Genomic DNA, 22,358 nt, shown 5'->3' with positions numbered 1-22,358 from the left:
TGTCACCCTGGGTCCAGCCCTTCTAGAATCTGTTTGCTGTGGCTGTTTTATTTGCTGTGGCTGAGTCTTACATTCAGGCAAGTTCAAGAGTAAGTGTTGAAGGATCCCTAAGCACCAGACATTGGGTGTGGTGCTTACATACACACACACACACACACACACACAAAACATACGTGAGTAGGCCCTCTCCCAGCACAAACCTGCATCCTCTGGCCTTGCTGACCTGCCCTGCTGTGACCCCACAGCCTCAAATTTATAAAGCTAATAACAATCTTTTTTTTTTTCTGATTTGCAAGTGATTAGTTTTAATTTGGGAACAATTAGAGATAGAAGCAGGAGGCATCTGATCTTGATTAGAGACAGGGAGATGGCCAGAGGTGCCCCCGCCCCTGGCCCTAGCCTCCATGCAGATTCATTTATAGATTTGGAAGGAGGTGGCCTTTGTGTCTGGGGAGAAGGCATGACGCATATCTGGGGGTAGCAAAGGCCCCTACTGCCCTCCTAGACACCTAGGGCCAGGCTAAGGTGAGAAGGGAGGGCCTATGTCCCAGCCGATGGCCCTAAGCAGGTGCCCCAAGCCTTAGAAAAGGATAGAATTGACATTCGTTAAGCACATACACACACCTACGTGTGTACCAAGCCATGCGCTATGTGAAACTGCTTAAGTCCAGTGTCTGCCCAGATCCCAAGCCAGCTGGAAAGGCGAAAGCATAAATAAGTACCTGCCCGCTGGTCCTGGAGGTGACTTGAGAGACGAAGAGCCACATGGACCAGCATCCTGCCCACTCCACCCCCCAGGGAGCATTCACAGAGGTGACCAATGAAACACAACATCGATTTTGCATTTCACGGTCATACCAGGGCCAAGCTCCAGATCAGCCGGAGCTGGAGCTGCACAGAACAATTAACCACCCAGGTGGTGGCAGCGGAGATATCAGGAAGGCTTCAGGGAGGAGGTGATGCCTGAGCCAGGCATGGCAGAATGCGGGGTCCTCACTCCCCCACCCCCACACCCTGTGCAAATCTCCTCTTCGGTGCTGGTGGGGTCCAGTGTCGTTCTCGCTCCAGTGATGCCTCAGTCTCTTTCTGGAACAAGAGGGGAAGGATGAAGCCTGCTGCCTCCCAGCTGGGCATTGTCCTGAAGCGGCCTCAAGGATGGTGCTCCCAAGGGTCCCCAAGCCTGGGCAGGTTCAGAGCCCAGGGGAGGGGGCGGGAGATTGATGGAGGTCAGGGGATGGGAGTTCAGACCTCTTACATTCACAGACACCCCATCCTTAGTTACTGTCTGAGCCACCAGGGAAGCCCCATCCTTAGTCCCCAAATGGTAAAGATCTGGATGTACCCTCCCGGGGCTGCGGGAGGAAGGAGTGAGCTCAGCTCAGCTGGGAAGGGTCCCAGGCCAGGCACAGTCATGGGAGGGGGCTGGGAATGTACCATCATTATCACCGAAGGAAAAAGCTGCATGATTCCAGGGATTTCCCTGGTGGTCCAGTGGTTAAGACTCCACAGTTCCAACACAAGGGCTGCAGGTTCGATCCCTGATAGGGGAACACACACCAAGCATCCAAGAAGAAAAATTGCATGGTTCCAGCCTGTCTTCCTCCTCCACCCCCCTTACAGTGTCTCCACATCTCACTGGGGAAACTGAGACTGTGAGGGGTGGAAATAGCCCATCCCTCTTATCATTAACCTGCTTGGGCTGCCAGAACAGGGTGGCAAAGCTCAGGAACTTACGTCCTTGCAGTTCGGGAGGCTGGAAGTCTGAGCTTAAGGTGATGGCAGGGTGGGTTCCTTCTGAGGCCTCATGCTGTGCCCCGTAGACGTCCGCCTTCTCTGTGGGTCTTCGTCTCGTGTGTGTCTGTGTCTTAATCTCCTCCTTTAAGGCCACCGGTTCTACTGGATTAGGGCCCACCCATATGACCTCATTTTAATTTAATCACCTCTTTCAAAGATCGCTATCTCCGAACACTGTCACATTGCGAGGTGCTGGGGGTTGGGACTTGGACGTATGAATCTGGGAGGGGGCACAACTCAGCCCGTAATGCTGATGGTGAGATATGATGAGACGGGGAGAACCGCCTTCCTAGGGAAACAGCAATGGGGTCAGGAGCAGATTCCGCAGGCCCAAGGCTGTGTGGATGGTGGGGTGGGCAGGGGAGAATCCAAGTGATGCTGCTCGGGGAGGGGAGGCCACTGACAGGAAGACAATACCGTCTGGTCCACAGGGTGAGCCGAATCAGAAGTCAGCAGGCGGAGTTTGGAGTCTGGCAAGTCGAGTGGAACCAATGAGAGCCGGGGCAGCAGGGGTTCAGAACCACCTGTCAAGGGGTGCCTGCTGTGGGGCTTGACAGACAGGTGTGTTCCCAGCTCTATGTGAGCACGAGTGTGTGTGTGTGTGTGTGTGTGTGTGTGTGTGTGTGTGTGTGTGCTTCCCACTAGACTGGAGGGAGCTGAGCTGTTTCCAAGGCAGGGTGAATCCAGGCCAGCACATCCACCCCTGCAGGACCCCTTCCCGCCTCATGACTAGCTCGAGATGGAGGCCAGCGTGCACGTCAGCACACGCGCATGTGCACGCACATTCACACACCTCGTCCCTGAAAACTTGATCTGCTGGCAGCTCCACCGGTCTCCCCTCCCTCCCCGCAGCCTCACCGGACTGCTTCAGGGCCTTCCCCACCTCCCTGGGGAAACTGAGGCCCAGAGAGATCAAGCCACCTCCTTTAGGCTCCAGAGTCAGTGAGCGGAGAGCAGAGATTAGCGCAGGGGTCTCGGGGACACCCCCATCCCCGCTCAGCCCACAGAAAGTCCTCAGGGCCCCAGAGGATAGAATGATTCATGGTGGTGATGGGGGGCAGTGTTTGCGTGTCATGATGCCATCAGCACAAACACGGTGGTACCCTAACACTACCTTTCCCTTTTCTAAATGCTAGTTGGTTTCTTAGGGTAAGTTGCTTCCTGTTTCAGAAGCACAGTCTCCTTATCTGCAAGGTTGCTGGGAAGGGTCAGGAGTCCCAAGCCTAGGGCCAGCAGCCCTCTGCCCACTGGCCATCAGGTCTTCCCTGGAAGCCCCATTGAGGGTGCTCTCATTAGCCCATGGTTTCCCAGTTGGTGCTGAGAGGTTCATTCAGAGAACTGCATTCGTCCAACTAAAATCTGTTAAGGGTGGAGGAGGGCAGGCAAGCATGTTTTTCCAATCCCTTCCTCCATGCCCCTCTGCGTCTGCTGCCCATCTGACGGTCTCCCCCGCCCCCAACTGTGCCTCCAGGGGGTCCAGATGGCCAGCCCTCAGGTTGGGACGGTGAGCGGGTCAAAGGGGACTAAGTGCCACTTAGCAGCCTTCGGGGTCTCCTGGGGATGATAAGCAAGGCAGGGACGGTGGTTCTGCCATCCATGTCCCCGCCCTGTCCACCCAGCCTAAGCATGGTCCTGACAGCCGCTGCCCTGCTCCACCCCCGCAGGATGGGCACGGTGGCCTCTCCCCATCTCAGCTCAGTACCCACAGGCCCTGGACATCCCATCACGTGTAGCAGTGCCCCACCCCTCCCCCTTGGTCTTTCAGCTCCCCTCAACATCTCCATGAGGGGCCTGATGTTACCACCTCGATTTTAGAGATGGAAACTGAGGCTCAAAGTAGGAAACAAGTTGCCGTTTGAGTGTGGCGAGGATAAGCCTTGAATTTGAGTCTCGAAGCTTCTGTTTGACTGCTTCCTGCTACTTCCAAAGCAGTTGGTTGGCTGTGTGCCCTGGCCCAGGTCACCATCTCAGATCCCACCTGTGTGCCTGGGACCAGCCCCTCCACACACACCTTCTCAGAGACTCCAGTGGTAACCATCAGGCAGGGATTCCAGGCGCCAGCCAGGAAGCCTCTGTCATCTCTCCAGACACCTTCCCATCCTCAGCTGGGACCCGGCCCCCACCTCCACTTAGTGTAAATCAATCGTGATTTGTTAAAGGCTTGCTGAGTGCAAGGCCTCACAGATTACTGTCCCACCAGACAGGATGAGAGGTCCCCACAGAGAAGGGCAGAACTCTGAAGAAATTCCCAGGAGTGGAGGTCATATCTTGGAGGGCTTCGTGGAGGAGGCGCCATTTGAGCAGGGCCTTGGAGGAAGGTTTGGATTTGGATGTGGGCAGATAGGAAAGGAGAAAATCCAATGCAGAGGGCACAGCATGAGCATAGGAGGTGCGATAAGGCAACATCATGCTAAGTCGCTTCAGTAGTGTCCAGCTCTGTGCAGCCCTACGGACTGTAGCCTGCCAGACTCCTCTGTCCAAGGGATTCTCCAGGCAAGACTACTGGAGTGGGTTGCCATGGCCTTCTCCAGAGAAGGCAGCATCAGCAAGCACTAAAGCCAGTAGTTGTTTCGTTATGCTAGCAGCAGGGGCTTGGGAAGAGGAATGCTGGGGAATGGGAAGCCTAGAGCCCCGCTAGAGGACCCTGAATGCCATGCTCAGGCGCAACGTGAGTTTGAATTTTATTCTGTAAGAAGAAAGAAGAGAGTCTTTAACAGTACACACGTGTGCATTGTGTTGCATGAATTATAGGGGAATTTCCTGATTCTCAAAAATGACAACACAACATCAAAAGTGAAGAACACAGTTCAGAGGTCCATCGGAAGAGCCAGAACTGATTCTCAAACCTCAAACCTCCCCATAGTGGCCCTTCTTGTCCCCTGGCAGTGTCCAACAGGTGCTGAGCTGGGAATGGGGAGCCAAGAGTTGGTGTCTGGGGGAAACAGATCCTTCTGGCTGTGATGCAGGGAGGGGATGAGAGAAGAGCCGGAGAGAGGACAGACCCAGTTAGATTCTGTTATGTTGTCATAACAACAAGAGGGAAGCCAAAGCTGGAGCAGGAACCTGGGGAGGGGGCCAGCAGTAGGATTTGAACCTGCGCCCACCTGGCTTTCAAACCCAGAAACAGAGCACCAAGAGGTGGATTTGCTAGAACCTGGCGCAATCCTGCGAGGATGCGGAGAGGGGCCAAGAGGAGGGAGAAGTCAAGCCCAAGAACCCGAGGCCCACGCTTGGGTTTGGGGAGTGGCGATCCACTTCCCTGTGTGAATCTGTGGGCTGGCAGGGCTTCCCAGGTGGGTCAGTGGTGAAGAATCCACCTGCAATGCAGGAGATGTGGGTTCGATCCCTGTGTCGGGAAGATCCCCTGGAGGAGGAAATGATAATCCACTCATGTATTCTTGCCTAGAAGAATCCCATGGACAGAGGAGCCTGGTGGACTATAGTACATGGGGTCACAACTTAGCAACTGAGCTTGCATGTAAGCATAAAGGGAGTGGGGAGGGCCGCGTGGAATCCCTGGGGACCCTGCGCCACCTGAGGCATCTGGAGCCATAAAGCCTTGGGTCTGAAAGCCAGGTGGCCCCAGGTTCGAATCCTACTGCTGGCCCCTTTCACTCAAGTGGACTTGAGTAAGTTAGTTAAGCTTCCAGCCCCTTCGTTTGTAAGAGCTAAGTACAGGCCCTCAAAAAAGAGAACTTGCTGCTAGAAAACTGGTTGAATCAATGGAGATCATAATAATACTTGCTTCAAAGGCTTAATTGGAGGATCAAATAAGTCATTGCCTGTCATAATACACAAATAATCATTTTATTTTAATAATTTTAAACCATTAAATATGTACTGTGTGTGCATGCTAAGTGATTTCAGTCGTGTCTTTTTGCAACCCTGTGGACTGTGGCCCACCTGGCTCCTCTGTCCATGGGGTTCTCCAGGCAAGAGTACTGGAGTGGGTTGCCATGCCCTCCTCCAGGGGATCTTCCTGACCCAGGGATCGAACCCACATTTCCTGAGGCTCCTACATTGCAAGCAGATTCTTTACCGCTGAGCCACTGGGAAAGCCGGTAATATGTACTGCACTGTACCATTAATAATGGTAAGAAGGAAAACTCACTGCCTCAGCACCACACTGTACTCTGGGCCCTCTACACACGTGACTCTGGTAAGTCCTCACAATAGCGCTTGGAGGCAGAAACAATTTTCATAGCCATTTTACAAATGAGGATGCGGGAGGAAAAAGCCTCTTTAAAGCTTCCCAGCGCTTTGTACAGGGATTAGTTTTACCCTTTCCTCAGGGATGAAGGAATCAGCAAAGAGGGCAATTAACACGCCAGTAAAGGCGGGGCCCGGCTTGGAGCCGCGAGGATGGAGAGCATGGTCTGGCGGGGAGGGGCCAGCCGCCTGTCAAGGTGAGAGGCCGGAGTGCCCTGGGGTCCGAGAGCCCCCTCTCCTGACCACCCTGGGGTCTTTCTTCTGTCTGTCCCCAGCCTCTGGCCGCTCCCACCCGGCCAGCCCCAGTCCGCCAGGGCCGCAGGCCAGCCCCGTGCTGCCGATCAGCTACCGCCTGTCGCACACGCGACTGGCCTTCTTCCTGCGCGAGGCACGACCCCAGCCGCCCACGGTGGCCAACGGCTCCCTGCAGCGCTCCGAGCCCTTCGTGGTGTTCCAGACCAAGGAGCTGCCCGTCCTCAACGTCTCCCTGGGGCCCTTCAGCACCAGCCAGGTGGTGGCCCGGGAGCTCCTGCAGCCGTCCAGCACTCTGGACATCCCCGAGCACCTGACGGTCAGCTGGAAGGTGCGCGCCTTCATCGTCCACTCCCGCGTGCCCGCCTCGCAGCCCGTGGCCCAGGTGCTGTTCTACGTGGCCGGCCGCGACTGGGATGACTTCGGCGTCACCGAGCGGCTGCCCTGCGTCCGCCTGCACGCCTTCCGCGACGCCCGGGAGGTCAAGAGCTCCTGCCGCCTCAGCGGGGGTCTGGCCACCTGCCTCGTGCGGGCCGAGCTGCCCCTGGCCTGGTTCGGGCCCCCGGCTCCGGCCGCGCCGCCCAGTGCCCGCCGCAAGTCTCCGGATGGGCTGGAACCCGAGGCGACCGGGGAGAGTCAGCAAGCCGAGCTCTACTACACACTTCATGCCCCCGATGCTTCGGGTGGGTGTGGGGGGACCCGACGGGGCGCCGGACCCGGAGCGGGGGCCCGGGCCGAAAGCCCCACCCAGCACCCGCTGCTGCGCATCGGAAGCATCAGCCTGTTCCGCCCGCCCCCCAGGAAGACCCTGCAGGAGCACAGGCTGGACAGCAACCTGATGATCCGCCTGCCAGACCGGCCCCTCAAGCCAGGGGAGGTGCTCAGCATTGTGCTCTACCTGGCCCCCAACTCCTCCTCTCCCTCCAGCCCCAGCCTGGAGCACTTCACTCTCAGGTAGGGGGCTATGGCTGGGAGGTGAGGGGCGGGGGCGGGGGGAGGCTGGCTGGCCTCCTCCCAAGGTCTGAGGTACACCTGAAAACCTTTAGGGGGCGCGCCCAGACCTGCTCCTCCAATATCCTAGTCTCAATTCTTCCTGTTACTACTTTAGCAACTTCAGAAAGACAACTCACTGATCTGAGCCTCAGTGTTCTCATCTGCCTAATGGCCACAAAACATCAGCTCTGACCTCCCTGTCTCACAGACATAGTGTCGTGGTTGGCCAGTTCAGTCATTCAGTCGTGTCTCTTTGTGACCCCATGCACTGCAGCATGCCAGGCTTCCCTGCCCATCACCAACTACCGGAGCTTACTCAAACTCATGTCCATTGAGTCGGTGATGCCATCCAACCATCTCATCCTCTATCGTCCCCTTCTCCTCCTGCCTTCAATCTTTCCCAGCATCAGGATCTTTTCCAATGAGTCAGTTCTTTACATCAGGTGACCAAAATATTGGAGCTTCAGCTTCAGTATCAGTCCTTTCAGTGAATATTCAGGATTGATTTCCTTTAGAATAATTGACTGGTTTGATCTTGCAGTCCAAGGGACTCTCAAGAGTCCTCCCCAACACCACAGTTCAAAAGCATCAATTCTTCAGCGCTCAGCTTTCTTTAGTGTCATGGTAGAGAGGGAATATCTATTTTCACAAGCGAGGACATCCAAAATGATAGAACTGGGGCTGGAAGGGCCCTTAGACAGTAGTGGGTGCAACTCCCCCATTTTACAAATAATGAGACTGAGGCCAAAGAAGGGAAACGGACATGAGAGAGCAGCCCCTTGACTGCAAGCCAAAATAGGAACAGGACAGTGTCCACGTGTCCGGACATTTGGTTAATCCTGGGGTTAGGAGAATACTTGGGGGGAGTCCCAGCTTCTTCTATACCCTGAGAATGATACAGTTCACAGATTCAGAATTGCCTTCAATCATATCACATCCCCACAAAATATAATGATGTCTCACAAGCAGAATCCATGGTTTGAGCCTTACGGAGTGATTCTGAGGATATAAGAAAAGCCCCACCAAAATGCTCCCCACCAACCCAAGCACACTATACATGGGGCCCAAAACAGCACCATTAACCTCCAGCTTCTTCGAGTATTGCCTTCTCTCCTGAGTGTACCACCCTGAAGTACGGATATTCCTGGAGAGCTGCTGCTTAGTTGCTTTAGCTGTGCCCGACACTGTGCCCGACACCGTGCGAACCTATGGACTGCAGCCTGCCAGGCTCCTCTGTCCATGCGATTCTCTAGGCAGGGGTACTGGAGTGGGTTGCCATGCCCAGGGTGATACCTAATTCAGTGATTAATACCTGAATGTGAATGTGAGTTAAATCAGTCCTCAGAGGTCTCAGGCTACTTTAATAGGAGTAGAGAGTGTAGAATTAGGGAGGTGATAATCACTCTGCTTTAGTTAGTGTTAATTAGAGCACCGCTGAAGACACTAGGTATATCTCAGAGTGTCCAGAGGAGGGTGACTAGGCTATGGGTGACTTGAAACTATGGCCAAAATTGACAGTTGGAGGCCCTGACGATTTCAGGCCTGAAGAAAAGAATACCTGCTCACCTCCCCAGGTGTCTATTCAGGTGGAGAACTGTTCTCTCTTGCCCCAACAGAGCCCATGACTGTTCTATTTCAGCTAATTATAGGGAAGAGGTTTCTCCTTTTAGGGGCTTTCTGAAAACGCAATGTGATGTGTGCCGAAGTAGTGAGTCCCCTGTCACTAAGGTATGCAAATAGAAGTATGGCAAGACCTGGTAGAGGTATAACAGAAGGGACTGCAGCTTCCACTGAGGGCCAGAGGTTGCAGCTATGTGATACCAGAGTCCCCAAATTAGTTTCAAGCTTTGAGTCGAGAACTCGGGGTAACTTACTCACCTGCTCCCCCTTCTCCCAGCCCCAGCCTAGGCGTGGCAGCCAGGGTGGGCAGCCTTGGGCTGACCCTCTCCCTCTTCTTCTTCCCGCTTTGTCCCAGGGTGAAGGCCAAGAAGGGTGTGACCCTTCTAGGAACCAAGTCGCGGAGTGGCCAATGGCACGTGACCTCGGAGCTGCTGACTGGGGCCAAGCATTCAACAGCCACCGTGGATGTGTCCTGGGCCCAGGGCACACCGCTGCCCCCCTGGTGAGCCAGGGTGGCTCCTCTATCCACCTCTTCGCAGGACACCACGGGGAGTGGGAGGGAAAGTCTTGATGGAGGAGGCCAAGCCGGCAGAAGGGCTGGGGCTTAGTTTCTGGGGACTCCCCAGGCTGGGGAAGGCTCAAAGAGCCCTGGGGCAGGCCGTTGAGGAGGGATAGAGTCCCCAGCAAGGGTTTCGGGGCCCCTGAGCTGCTCCCAGCCCTTCTTCCTGGGCTCTCGTCCCTTCCCCCACCATGCAGGGAGGGCCAGGGGCCCCTGGAGATTCTGCAGCTGGACTTTGAGATGGAGAATTTCACCAGCCAGTCAGTCAAGCGCAGGATCATGTGGCACATTGACTACCGGGGCCACGGAGCCCTGCCGGACCTGGAGCGGGCCGTGACCGAGCTGACGGTCATCCAGCGGGACGTGCAGGCCATCCTGCCCCTGGCCATGGTGAGTTGCCCTCGCATGAGGCAGGCAAGTTCTGTGCCTGGTGCTGGAGTGGGACAGTGGCTGCTGAGGGGCGCGGAGGTGAGAGATGTCACCATGGGGGGCTTCTTGGAGGAGGTGAGCATACGGTGGCGCCTTGAAGGACTCATGGAGGAAGAACTCACACGGCGAAGATGATGAGGGTGCTCTAGACAGGGGATCTTGTGCACAAATGTGCAGCGATGGGAAAGGGAATAATTTATTCAAAGAAGCAACGGGTTTTAGGGAGAGTGCACTGGAATGATTGTCTGGGACCAGCCCAGGGGCATCTGGAATGGCCAGGAGGAAGTGGAGCCAGCCTAGGGGAACGTGGAAGAGCCAGGCAAATGTGCTGGATATTATTCTCAGTCTGGATGAGCATCAAAGACATTGAAAAGACGGTGCGGAATTGGGGAAGCATTGCTTTCTGGCAGCAGAGTGGGGGAGACCCTGAAGGCACCCATGGGAGTCCACGTGAGCAGAGCATCAGAGAAGACACATGGGGCTGGGCAGATGCGTCTGTCTGTGCATGTGTACCAGTGTCCTTCCAAGGACACGCATCTGCGGGGTGGGGGCAGCCAGGAGCTGGGGGCCTTGGCTGGTGGTCCTGGGAGAGCAGGGGGCCTCAGGCAACTCACAGAGCCCACCCTCCTCTCCTCCCTGCAGGACACAGAGATCATCAACACAGCCATCCTGACGGGCCGGACAGTGGCCATCCCTGTCAAGGTCATCGCCATCGAGGTGACCGGCCTTGTCCTAGATGTCTCCGCCCTGGTGGAATGCGAATCTGACAATGAGGACATCATCAAGGTGGGCTTCCTGGAGGTGGGGGCCCTGGGAGAATGGCCTCAGACCTTCAAGGGGCATAGGACACCAGTCCAGACAGGAATTCACATCTCAGACAGGTTCCCTTGGTAGACAAGAGGAGGGAAGTGGTAGGGGATGGGGGAGGAAGAGCATCCCACGTCCAGCCTGAGCAAGGGGAGGCCCTAGAAGAGCCCTTCTGGCAGGCTGACGGGAGAAGGCAGCGTTGACAACTTGAATTCGATCCCCAAGTCACTATGGAGCCTGCTGTCTGGCAACCACTGGGTAAGAAAATGGGGGAGGGGTCCTGGGGGGACTCGGAGACAGGCCCTAAACCTGGGGGCTGGCAAACAGACGGAGATCCAGCCCAGGGTGGAAGCCTCCAGAAGAGCATGAGTTAGGGGACTTCCCTGGTGGTCCATTGGTTAAGAATCTGCTTTGCAACATAGGGGACATGGGTTTGATCCCTGGGTGGGGAACTAGGATCCCATATGCTGTGGGGCAACTATGCCCATGAATAGCAACTAGAGAAGCCTGCACACCGCAACTAAGACTCGATGGGGACAAATATATAAATATTAAAACATTTAATAATATTGTTAAATGTTCACTTTAAATATTTTAATTAAATTTTAATTAAATATTATTTTAATTTAAATATTAAATACTATATTTGATATTATTAAAATTATTTTAAATAAACATTACAAATATTTTTAAAATGAAGCAGCAGCAGCTCACGAGTTAGGCCAGGAGTGAAGGTTGTATGAAAGGCCCCACTCAGGGAACACCCACTGCAATCCCTCCAATTCCCGGAGACCTCTCTCTGAGCTCCTCCCCAGAGACCCCATCTGGGCCGAACGTCCTCCATGGATGGTGGTCATGGATGGCCAGTGAGGGCCATCTCACCCAGTTTGCCATCTCACCCCTGAAGACCTTCAGATTTCCCCTGGCTTTCGACAGTGCTCAGAGGAGAGATGTGGGGAGAAGGCAGTAGAGCAGGCAGTGATGAGAGAGGCATCCAGCTCCGGTACCTGGAAGTGGGCGAGCTGCTTGCTATGGCAGCCTCCAGCTGGTGTCAGAACCAAATGATCAGACAGCAGAAGCTGTCTCTGTTCCTGTAAATCCTTCAGTGGGGGCACCTGGGATATGCGTTTCCTTCTCCCTCCCTGGGAATGTGTGCTCTCTCTCCATGCTCTACACCAGATCCCTCCCGGAATGGGGGTGCCCGAGGCTCACCTCCTCCTTCCCCCGAACTCAGGAATAACGTCCCCAGAGTGAGCCAAAGCAGATGGCTGGGCACCACACCCCCACAGCCTCCTGAGGACCAGAAGCTTTGCCCAGGCCTGTGGGGCTCTCCACTGCTTGCAGGCTGGGATGGGGAGAAGTGGGCCTGCCCCCGAGAGCCCTCACCCAGCACCTTCCCTGCCACCCAGACTCCCCCAGCCCCACCCCAGAGTAGACCAGAAGACTCACCGTGGCTTAGACACCAAAGGGAATTAGCAAAGATTCTAAATGGAATCAGTTTCCATTCTCAGCGAAATATGCTCAGGTTCTTTCTGGAGTTTGCCAACATTCTAAATGGGATCTGCCAGCCTTCAGCTGGATTCTCTGCCTTCCAAAGCGGGAAATGAGCATTTCTGGCGGGGTCACCATCCCACGCCCCTTCACCCACCACCCACCGCCAGATGACTAAGAGAGCTTTGAGGAGCTTGGGACCGTCAGGGGCTCTTCTCCACAGATGATCCGCCATCCCAGCCCCCTCCCCACCACCCCCCACCGGAGACTTCGAGGTGTCATCAGCCTACAGGCTGCCTGATACACGCTCCTCCAAATGCAGGGATGGGCACCCCTGGGTGTGCACACGTAGAAGCTCCTAAATGCATTGCACACAGGATTCTCTCCAGTTACATGGGCATTTCCACACGCACCAACTGCATCTACCCTCAAGTACTAGCACGGGCACCTCGGTGAGTGGGCACAGCTCTCCGCCAAGATGTGTTCATCGAGCATATGCTCACCGGGGAACCTCTAAGAATGCAAGGTGGTGTCCCGGTGGGCATGCATTTGCAAAAAAGCTCCTCCCATTGGTGGCAGTCATCCACCTGTCTGTGCTTAGGGTTCTCTGGTCCTGAAATTCCCTCTCTCTTCCCCTCACCTCCACCTCTGGCTGGAACAGCCCCCCTCCTGAAACTAAACAGCTGGCCTATCTCCTGGGAGCCTCAGGGCCAGAGGCACCTCGGTGGAGCTGTTGGCTTGCCCCTCTGCCACCCTCTCCTCCATGACCTCCTCCCCACCCAGTCACACCCAAGTGTCCTGCTCAGGACAGGCCACTCCTTTGCCCATCAGACACCTGCTCCAGAACCCAGACGGTCGTGCTGGGGAGGGGAGCCAGTGCAGGGGACCCTCAGCATGCAGACTTGCCCTCGGTGTGGCCTGGCACATCAGAAGCAGCCCCTTTCAAAGGAATGGCACATTGACTTCTTGCCAGGGAGCAAAAAACCTCCCACAGGAGCCGCTAAGAGATGATCTCTGGAGACGAGGAAAGCTGACATCTCCTCCCAGAGGAGAAGGAAATGGCAACCCACTCCAGTACTCTTGCTTGGAAAATTCCATGGATGGAGGAGCCTAGCGGGCTACAGTCCATGGGGTCGCAAAGAGTCGGATAGACTGATCGACTTCACTTCACTTCACTTCCTGCCAAAGGAGTTAAATTAGGAGCCTTCTCCCACCCGGTCCCGCCCCTTCAGTCTCTTGTGACTGGCACTTTCTCTATCCAATGGGCTTCTGGCTGACTTTCCTGGTTAGACTTAAGTCCCTCCCCTGCTCTGCCCCCAGGATGACCTGTAGGGCAAAATAGGCCAACCAAGCTCTCTCCCCACCCCCCAACCCCCAGGTATCCAGTAGCTGTGACTATGTGTTTGTTAGCGGAAAGGAATCCCGCGGATCCATGAACGCCAGGGTCACCTTCCGCTACGACGTCCTCAACGCCCCCCTGGAAATGACCGTCTGGGTGCCCAAGCTGCCCCTGCACATCGAGCTCTCGGATGCCCGCCTCAGCCAAGTGAAGGGCTGGAGGGTTCCTATCCTTCCCGACCGAAGGTACGGCCCCACCACACACCACAGATGTTGGGAAGATTCATCTGCATGTGTGTGTTATGACCCTCAGTGTACACAGTCGGCAGGTCAGTTATGCAATCAACAAACTCTTATGGAGCAGCTACTGTGCGCCAAGGCCCTGATGGGGGGAGGGGGTCAGTGTGGCCGGAGCCTGACCCAGCCGAGCTCTGGGTCCATCAGGGAAGCCGCCATATATATGCCGCTGAGCAGTGGATGGGGGAAGCCCCAAGTGCAGAGAATCAAGTGGCACAAAGGAAAAAGCCACCTCTTCCTCCAGAAGAAATCAAAGCAGGCTTCCTGGAAGAAGTGACTCTAGAGCTAAGTTTTAAAGGATACGTGAAAAAGGAGTTGGCCCAGTAGCCGTCAAGGAGCAGACAGAATGGAGTAGAAACACCAACACAGGCATACCCACAACTGTACATGCGTGCCCCAGCCTGGGCACACTAGGGACACGCTTGTGAGTATGTCAGCCAGGTACACAGTGACTCACACTAGGCCCCCTCACTGGGATCCAGGCTCACACACCTGGATGTGTGCCCATCTGTGGGGCAGACCCATGGGTACTCAGCAGGCTCACTCACCCACTCATCGCTGCTGGAGAGAAAAGCCAGCAGAGAAGAGAAGAGAGGCAGAATGACAGGCAGCTAAGCGCAGGAGGGGTGAGGCTGGGGAGAGAAGCAGGTGGCACGGCAAGAACTGGACGGGGCTTGTAAGTCTGCATTTCAGGCCAGCTCCTGGGTGATGCTGAAGCTGCTTTGAGTAGTGAGGACCCTAACCCTACAAAATTTGAACACTGGCCACCTGGGTCTCATAACTAGTTAGCATGCCAGACTCTCATTCATTATCAGAATTAACCAGAATTCTGAAGCCAGATGGCCTGGATTGAAATCCTGACTCTGCCATTTGCTAACTGGGCAACCTAAGGCTACTGTGCTTCGGTTTCCTCATCTCTGAAATGGGCACATTAACACTTAACTCAGAGGACTGCTGTGAGGATTAAATTAGTTAACATAAGGAACCCTCTATGTGAATGCATTTTCCAGTGGTTTGATCCTTGTGAAGCACTAGCCACTCCCTCTTCTCTCTCCAAAGCCCGCTTGCCTGGGTGAACCTCCTGATTTTCACATTTTTTGGCAATCTGGAGAGTTTGAGAATTTCCCCAGTTGTCAAGTCCGGGTTCCCTTTTGCTTGCCGGTTCCTCCCTCCATTTATCCCTCTCCTCTTGCATTTCACTGTGAGCAGTCACAGGAAGCCAGGACACACCTCCCACACGCCGCTTGGAAATCTCACCAGCTAAACATCCAATTTCTGCCTGCCACACAGCTGTAGGTAGGACACGAGGCAGCTAAGCCTGCTGGCACTCGAGCAAGGATCGCCTTTGCTCCAATTTAGAGCTGAGCCCAGGCCCCAGCACGTGCTTAGTGCTGAGAAAGAGGCAGTATTTGCTGATATTTGATGCCAGTTAGTCACAGGTGTGGATTCAGCCAAGCAGAGGTGGAGAGGGACCTGGGGTGGATGGGGAGGGTCAAGAAGTTACCCATCCAGGAAAGCAAAGCCTGAGACTCTGGGCTTCAAGCTTGGCAGAGACAGAAGGGATGAGCCCAGGCTTCCACCCATGGGAGCTGGGGAGGGGCCGGCAGGGCAATGGAGAGAGTGGGACCTGTGCAGGTCCAAGCCAGGTGGGGAGCCCTGACCTCCGGCCTCACCCACCCAGGTCAGCCCGGGAAAGCGAGGATGAGGACGAGGAGGAGGAGCGGCCGCAGAGTGCGAGCCGTGGCTGCACCTTGCAGTACCAGCACGCCACCCTGCAGGTCTTCACCCAGTTCCACACGACATCATCAGAGGGCACCGACCAGGTGGTCACCATGCTGGGCCCCGACTGGCTGGTGGAGGTCACCGACCTGGTCAGCGACTTCATGCGGGTGGGTGACCCCCGAGTGGCACGCATGGTAGACAGCAGCACGCTGGCTGGGCTGGAGCCGGGCACCACTCCCTTCAAGGTAGGCATGGGGTAGGGAGTTCACCATGATACAGATATCCCCAAGACAGGGTTTCTGGGGCCTCAGCCTCAGGGAGTAACCCCAGACGGCCCCCGAAACACACTTGCTTCCCCACCTGCCCTTTTGCTGGAAATTCCATCATCGAAGGTCAAGGTCAACTTCACCTTGGCGAAGGTTCTCTCTCCCAGACTCATCAACCTTGCATGGCTCAATGTGGTCCCTGAGAGTAGATGGGGATGAGGAGGGGGTGGGGGCAGGGGGGAGGGCTCAGCCAACCCAGAGGCCAGGAAAGGGAATTTGGAGATCTAGGAACTCAGCTTTGACCTTCCTCCTTGATAACTGGGTGCCTTGGCAGATATCATCCACCTAAAGGATTATAAATAGTGATCCATGGGCTGGAATATGCTTGTGGACATATTTGGTTTAAAACCCAATGGACCCGCCATTTAAAAATTGGGAGATCCCCCCCCTTTTTTAATGTAAATCTCTGATCTTAGAGAGTATGAATCTGGTCACACTGGGCCTGCATTCTGACCTGGCAGTCATCAGGCGGAGTCAGTACTGATGCCTTTTTGACATGGTCACAAATTCTCCCATTTGCCCCAGTCCCCACCACTCCTTTTTGTCTCCCTGACATCGAAGCTGACCACCAATTGCTATTTACCACTGTGGGGGGCGGGGGAAGGGCTGTTGTTTTCTTTAAAACTCAACCTCTCACCTGTCACCCACTCTCACCCCACTCTGCTGCAGGTGGTGTCCCCTCTGACGGAGTCTGTGCTCGGGGAGACGCTGCTGACGGTGACAGAGGAGAAGGTCAGCATCACGCAGCTGCAGGCCCAGGTGGTGGCCAGCCTCGCCCTCTCCCTGCGACCCAGCCCTGGGAGCAGCCACACCATCCTGGCCACCGCCGCCGCCCAGCAGACCCTCAGCTTCCTCAAGCAGGTAACTGGATGCCCAACTGGCCAGCCTGGGGGCTTGGAGTGTGGAAGGAGAACCTGCAGGTTCTGGCTGCGGGTCCCCCCAGATTGGGGCTCTGATAATGGAAGATCCATTTACTCTTCATGCCCAGCAAGCCTGCCCCACCCCATCGCCCTGCTATCTGCACAGGAGTCTGGCCAAGGCCTCGCATCCTGCACCTGCCGCCTCGAGGCATTCCAGCGGAGGGTTCCCTCCTGGATTCTCAGAAGGCCCGTTAGCTTTTCCTCCACCCCCAGGAATCACCCTCACCCATCTCTGGACCCCCCAACTATAGCTGCCCCGCCCCACAGATATACCAGGACACTGGCCGTGGTCTAAGGTGAAAAGTTACATGTGGGGACACAGGGAGGGCAACAGTGGGTATTGAGCACCAAGCCAGAAGTCAGGACTCAGGAGTTCTCGGCTTTAATTTGCTTTGTGACCCCAGGCCAGTGGCTTGTCTCTGGGCCCTGCTTCTTCATCCACAAGGAGGTCAGTTCTCAGGAGATGTAACACACAGAGGACAAGGCTGAAGTTGAGTATGTTGTGTTCTCGATGTCCACGTGTCTGCTGGGGGTGATCCCAAAGTCAGGCATGGAGATGGGGTGTGGCTCCTAGAACAGGAAGGAGGATTCGAGTTAGACCCAAGGTGGGATTTACCATCAGCTCATCCAGGGGAGAAGGGTGAAGTGGGAGAGATATCCTCGGGGAGGTACGAGTCTGTAAACTTCTATGTACCGTCTCCACCACCTCCAAAGGAGAACTCCCATGCAAATAATGGTTCCGAGCACTGGTCACCCACCAGGCTCTGTTCCAGCACTGGGAATACAGCAGGGAGCCAGAGCACCTGGGCCCCACCCTCAGGGAGCTCAGGATCTAGCAGGGAAGCCAGCCCTAGGAGTTCTCTGACTCCTGTCCTCTCCTGCTCGTCCACCTCCAGGAAGCCCTCCTGAGCCTCTGGCTCTCCTACAGCGATGGAACCACGGCCCCACTCTCCCTCTACAGCCCCCGGGACTACGGGCTGCTGGTGAGCAGCCTGGATGAGCACGTGGCCACGGTGACCCAGGACCGGGCCTTTCCGCTGGTGGTGGCGGAAGCCGAGGGGGCCGGAGAGCTGCTCCGCGCGGAGCTCACCATCGCCGAGAGCTGCCAGAAAACCAAGCGCAAAAGTGTGCTGGCCACGACCCCCGTGGGCCTGCGGGTGCACTTTGGGCGGGACGAGGAGGACCCCACCTACGACTACCCGGGCCCCAGCCAGCCAGGGCCCGGCGGGGGCGAGGACGAGGCCCGGGGAGCTGGCCCGCCGGGCACGGCGGGACCCCGACCCGAGGCCGCGGCCCCTGGCACTGCCAGCCCGGCTGTGCCACCCACAGAAGACTTCCTGCCGCTGCCCACCGGCTTCCTGCAGATGCCCCGGGGGCTGACGGACCTGGAGATCGGCATGTACGCGCTGCTGGGCGTCTTCTGCCTGGCCATCCTCGTCTTCCTCATCAACTGCATCGTCTTCGTGCTGCGCTATCGGCACAAGCGCATCCCGCCCGAGGGCCAGACCAGCATGGACCACTCTCACCACTGGGTGTTCCTGGGTAACGGGCAGCCACTGCGGGTGCAGGGGGAGCTGTCGCCGCCCGCCAGCAACCCGATGGAGACCGTGCCCGCCTGCTGCCACGGTGACCACCACAGCAGCGGCAGCTCGCAGACCAGCGTCCAGAGTCAGGTGCACGGGCGGGGCGACGGCTCCTCGGGGGGCTCGGCCCGGGACCAGGCCGAGGACCCCGCCAGTTCGCCCACCTCCAAGCGCAAGAGGGTCAAGTTCACCACCTTCACCACGCTGCCCTCGGAGGAGCTGGCCTATGACTCGGTGCCCGCCGGCGAAGAGGACGAGGAAGACGAAGAGGACCTGGGATGGGGCTGCCCGGATGTGACGGGCACCACACGGCCCGCCCCGCCTTCTGACCTGCACAATTACATGCGCAGAATCAAAGAGATTGCGTAGAGGTGCCGTCCCGACTCCCCTGCCCCACGAGGGCAGGGTGGGCTCTGTATGATTCACAGCCGGGACCCTGCTCACATGTAATGTGGGCTGGCGCGAGCGAGCGGATTTTATAGTCGGGCCCCTGCAGCTTTGCTCCTCCAGGCTGGGGATGGCCGCCCCGCCTCACGGTGGTTCTTCTTCCCTGCCTCCCCCTACCACTCCTCTGCCCCCAAAGGTGGAGGCGCCTTCCTCCTGGAGCTGGCTAAGAGGAAAGCAATCCCAGCCCTCCTTCTCCCGTTTCCCACCCTCCTCCCATCTTAGACAACCCCCCTGCCCCAAGTCGGGGGTATGGAAGTCAAGTTTGGGCAGAGAGGGCCCCGCCCCCCCATCTCCTGCTTCCCCCATTCAGGGGGAGGGGTTCTGGGGGGAGCCTTGTGTTACAAGCTGCACAAAGACTTTTCTCAAACCACTATTCAGGGATTTCTGTCCTGCAGGGTGGGGAGGCAGCGGCTGCCTGCCCTGCCGAGGATCTTGCTGTGGACAAAACATTTAGGGGGGCGGGGGTGGAGGCAGGGAATGTTTGTAGCATCTGCTGGCTTCCGGGTGCCCCCCCCCCAAGTCCCTTCCTAGGATCTGGGAGCTGACTCTATAGAGAAGTCTGGGGTCAAGCCAGGCCCCTCTCTGAGATCTCAGGACTCCATCCTCTGCCCCCAAGGGCTGTGGGCAGGTCCTCAGGGGGAAGAGTCCTGGGTCCACCCCAGAGCACTGTGGTCTGGGCACCCAGGAGTCCTGGGTGCCTCCCGCCCACCCCTCAGCAAGATCAACACCACGCCTTAGCCGCCCCTCCCGCTCCGCCCACTCCTCCTTCCTCTCTGCAGCGGTGGCCACCCCCTTCCCACAGGGCAGCATCCCGTGGGAGAAGACGCCCAACTGCTGGGAAGGACTGTGGGATGAGCAAGGCAGAGGGAGCCGCGGCTCCCTGACCCCATCCCACGGCCGCCCTTCTCTCGGGTTCTACCCACCACTGTGTCGGATTTTTCTTAAATAAACAGAGGCAACAAGACTGGGGGTGGGGCAACAGCTCCCGGAGAACAGACAGCGTGTGGTGGCTGGCTCTGTGTCCCTTCCTTGCGGTGCAGGTGCCTGCACGCGCGCGCGTGTACACACACACGGAGGTCACACTAAATGACGTGAGACGGAAACACGGCTGAGCCGCCTGGGGTTCTGTGCCTCCTTCTCCTACATCCGGGTCCCTTTAAACCCCCGGTGCTGGAGGGATGCTCACACGGGGATGGAGGACTCTTAGACCCGAAAGTGTCCCCTTATAAAGAGATGTTTCCTCTCGGAGAGGGGTAGGGGAGACAGAAGACTAAGGAGAGAGGTGAGAGGGCTGTGTGCACAGCTGAGCTCACTCCAGTTTCCTCCTCTGCCTTCAGTCCACCTTTCAGAGGGTGACCCTCCTTGTCACCATCAACCTCTCCCAGGGAAGCCTCTCTTCTCCAGGGATTGATGGGGACAATCTGGGGGACTCCGGGTCAGAAAACCACGTGGGAGAGAGCAATGGCTGTTGGGTGAGCCCCTCTGCAGCTACTCATGGCCTCCCTTGTCCCTGTGAGACCTCTCTCCAGTGCAGGCCGCAGCCCTGGGGACCACTGGAAGCCTGGGGGGAACAAGAGCCCAGCCAAGGCGCCCTGGCCAGCCTTCAGCACCCTGAACAGGTGGCTCCAGCTGGTTTCATCTGTCCCAGAAGGGATCGGGGGCAGGACGAGAGCTGTGTGTGCAACTGCCCCAAACAGCTGTTGCCCACGACCAAAGGAAGACTGCCGGCCGGGATCCTCTGCTCAACCGACAGGGGCAGCCCTGGGGTTGGGGTAAGGACTGGATGAGATCATGTCTATAAAGTGCCGTGCACAGTGCCCAGCAGCAGGCAAAGCTGTGGGCACAGATCCTAGCAAGCAGAGATGTTCAGTAAACGGAGACTGCAACATTCAGGTCTTCGTGTTCAGGTAATATGTGAGCCTAAAAGAATGCTAGCTCTGCCCCAGATGTGCTGGCAACAAAGAACAGGTGTGGCTCAGCAGCAGGGAAGCTGGGAGCTGCCAGAAAGCCATGTAGGGCATAACCATAGGTGGGCTTGGCATGAGGGCGCTCCTGGAATGTCCAGGACATCAGGTACCTGCTGTTCCAATGTGCCCTGACGGTGGCCTCCTAGAGGATCCTAGAGGAGCGGGGAGGGGGGCTCTCTGTCATTTTCTTTCACCCATGGTGCCCAGAATTGGCAAGTGCTCAACAAATATTTGGTAACTAAAGTCCAGACGCAAGCTATGAGTGGCTTTCCATTTCAGTGGCTTCCCATTTTTATCTCCATTAATCCCCATCCACTCTGCCACTTCACCACTTATCCACGCAGAGTTTCAGGGAGAAACAAGGACATAGGTGTGTATCAAGGGAGGATGAACGTCTCAGCTGGGGTGTGTCTGCATGGGAGGTGCTGGTGTGGAATCTGGAATGCGGGTCCAATTCGTTTATTTGACACCTAAAGCTCCTACTGTGTGCTGGGCCCTGCCAGGGAGAGAGGAGGCAAAACCGTGGGCTTGTCCCCAAGGAGCTTCAGCCCCACAGAGATGATGGACATGTCATCTGACCACAGTCACCTGGGATGATTGATGATAGAGCTTTGCCCTGGGTTGGAGGGATGCAAAGAAGGGAGGGGCAGACATACTCAAACTTAGTTTGAGAACAAGGCCAAGGGCATTCCTGGAAGGGAGAGCAGTGGGTGTGGGGGTCCAGAGGCTGCATATTCGACACCCCAGGGGCATTTTTTTTTTTTTTTTTGCTGCCTTGTCTCTGTACGCGCTTTCCTTGTGCCTGGACCATGGGTCTCTGGTGATGGAGAAACACACAAAATGTATATACCAAGGAGTGGACGTCAACAGGTTCAAAATGGACTGGGAAGTCAGGCTTAGGCTTGAGGTTCAGGTCATTTCCCTCTTGCTGGGTGAATGAAGGAAGGCTTGGAGGGGCAAGGGGACCAGTTAGGAGCAGGCTACAGCAGAAAGGCAGTAGCAGCAGAGAGCCAGTGGATACCGTGGCATTCACTGCAGAATTTGCCAGCTGCATCACCCCGCGTGAGGATGAAGGGATGAGACATGAGATGCTACTAACACCGAGATCTCCTTCCTAAAGGAGCCTCAGAGAACTGGCCGCTCCAGGGACGACCGCGGAAGCGATGCCGTGGTATTTGTCAGCATCCACGCTTTCACAAACAGGGAAAGAGGACCCAGGGAGGGGGAGCACTCGGGCAACAGTCACACAGCCACCCTAGCAGCGGAGCCCGAGCCTTGCCTGCCACCCTGGCTTGTCATCTGGGTTCCTTTCTCTTCATTCTTCACCCCCCTGTTCTAAGGCAAGGACCCAGAGAAGCAGTTGCTGGAAACGGCGAGTCCTGACCCACACAGGGATCAAGAGGCAGGAAGCTTGGAGGGAATGAGGCGGGACATTAAGTTAACAGCCCCTCTGGAATGGCCCGGATGCTAAACTCTGCTTTAAAATTTGTCTTCAACCACAAAAACGAATCAAGGGAGCTTGTAAAGAACAGTTATTGACAAGAGAGCTGTTCAGGGAGCACCGGGGAACCCGGCCCATGAATCAGCTTAGTGGCCAAATGAGA

At 56.5% G+C, this 22,358-nt stretch overlaps 1 protein-coding gene across 1 annotated transcript in view; it reads left to right on the top strand.

Moving 5' to 3' along the window:
• TMEM132E (transmembrane protein 132E) overlaps positions 1-19,786 on the top strand; it is a 57,809-nt gene extending 38,023 nt beyond the window's left edge. The window contains exons 2-9 of the mRNA XM_069542664.1: positions 6,279-7,209; positions 9,224-9,370; positions 9,625-9,817; positions 10,499-10,642; positions 13,533-13,738; positions 15,471-15,756; positions 16,507-16,698; positions 17,654-19,786. Coding sequence (XP_069398765.1) covers positions 6,279-7,209; positions 9,224-9,370; positions 9,625-9,817; positions 10,499-10,642; positions 13,533-13,738; positions 15,471-15,756; positions 16,507-16,698; positions 17,654-18,709 — 3,155 coding nt within the window. The 3' untranslated portion in view covers positions 18,710-19,786. The remainder of the gene's footprint in view (positions 1-6,278; positions 7,210-9,223; positions 9,371-9,624; positions 9,818-10,498; positions 10,643-13,532; positions 13,739-15,470; positions 15,757-16,506; positions 16,699-17,653) is intronic.
• Positions 19,787-22,358: the final 2,572 nt, after the last annotated feature.

Source organism: Ovis canadensis, chromosome 11 (assembly GCF_042477335.2).
Source record: "Ovis canadensis isolate MfBH-ARS-UI-01 breed Bighorn chromosome 11, ARS-UI_OviCan_v2, whole genome shotgun sequence".
NCBI classification, from domain to species: Eukaryota; Metazoa; Chordata; class Mammalia; order Artiodactyla; family Bovidae; genus Ovis; species Ovis canadensis.
Note: the sequence above shows the minus strand (reverse complement) of the source record. Positions and strands in the feature narration are given on the sequence as shown.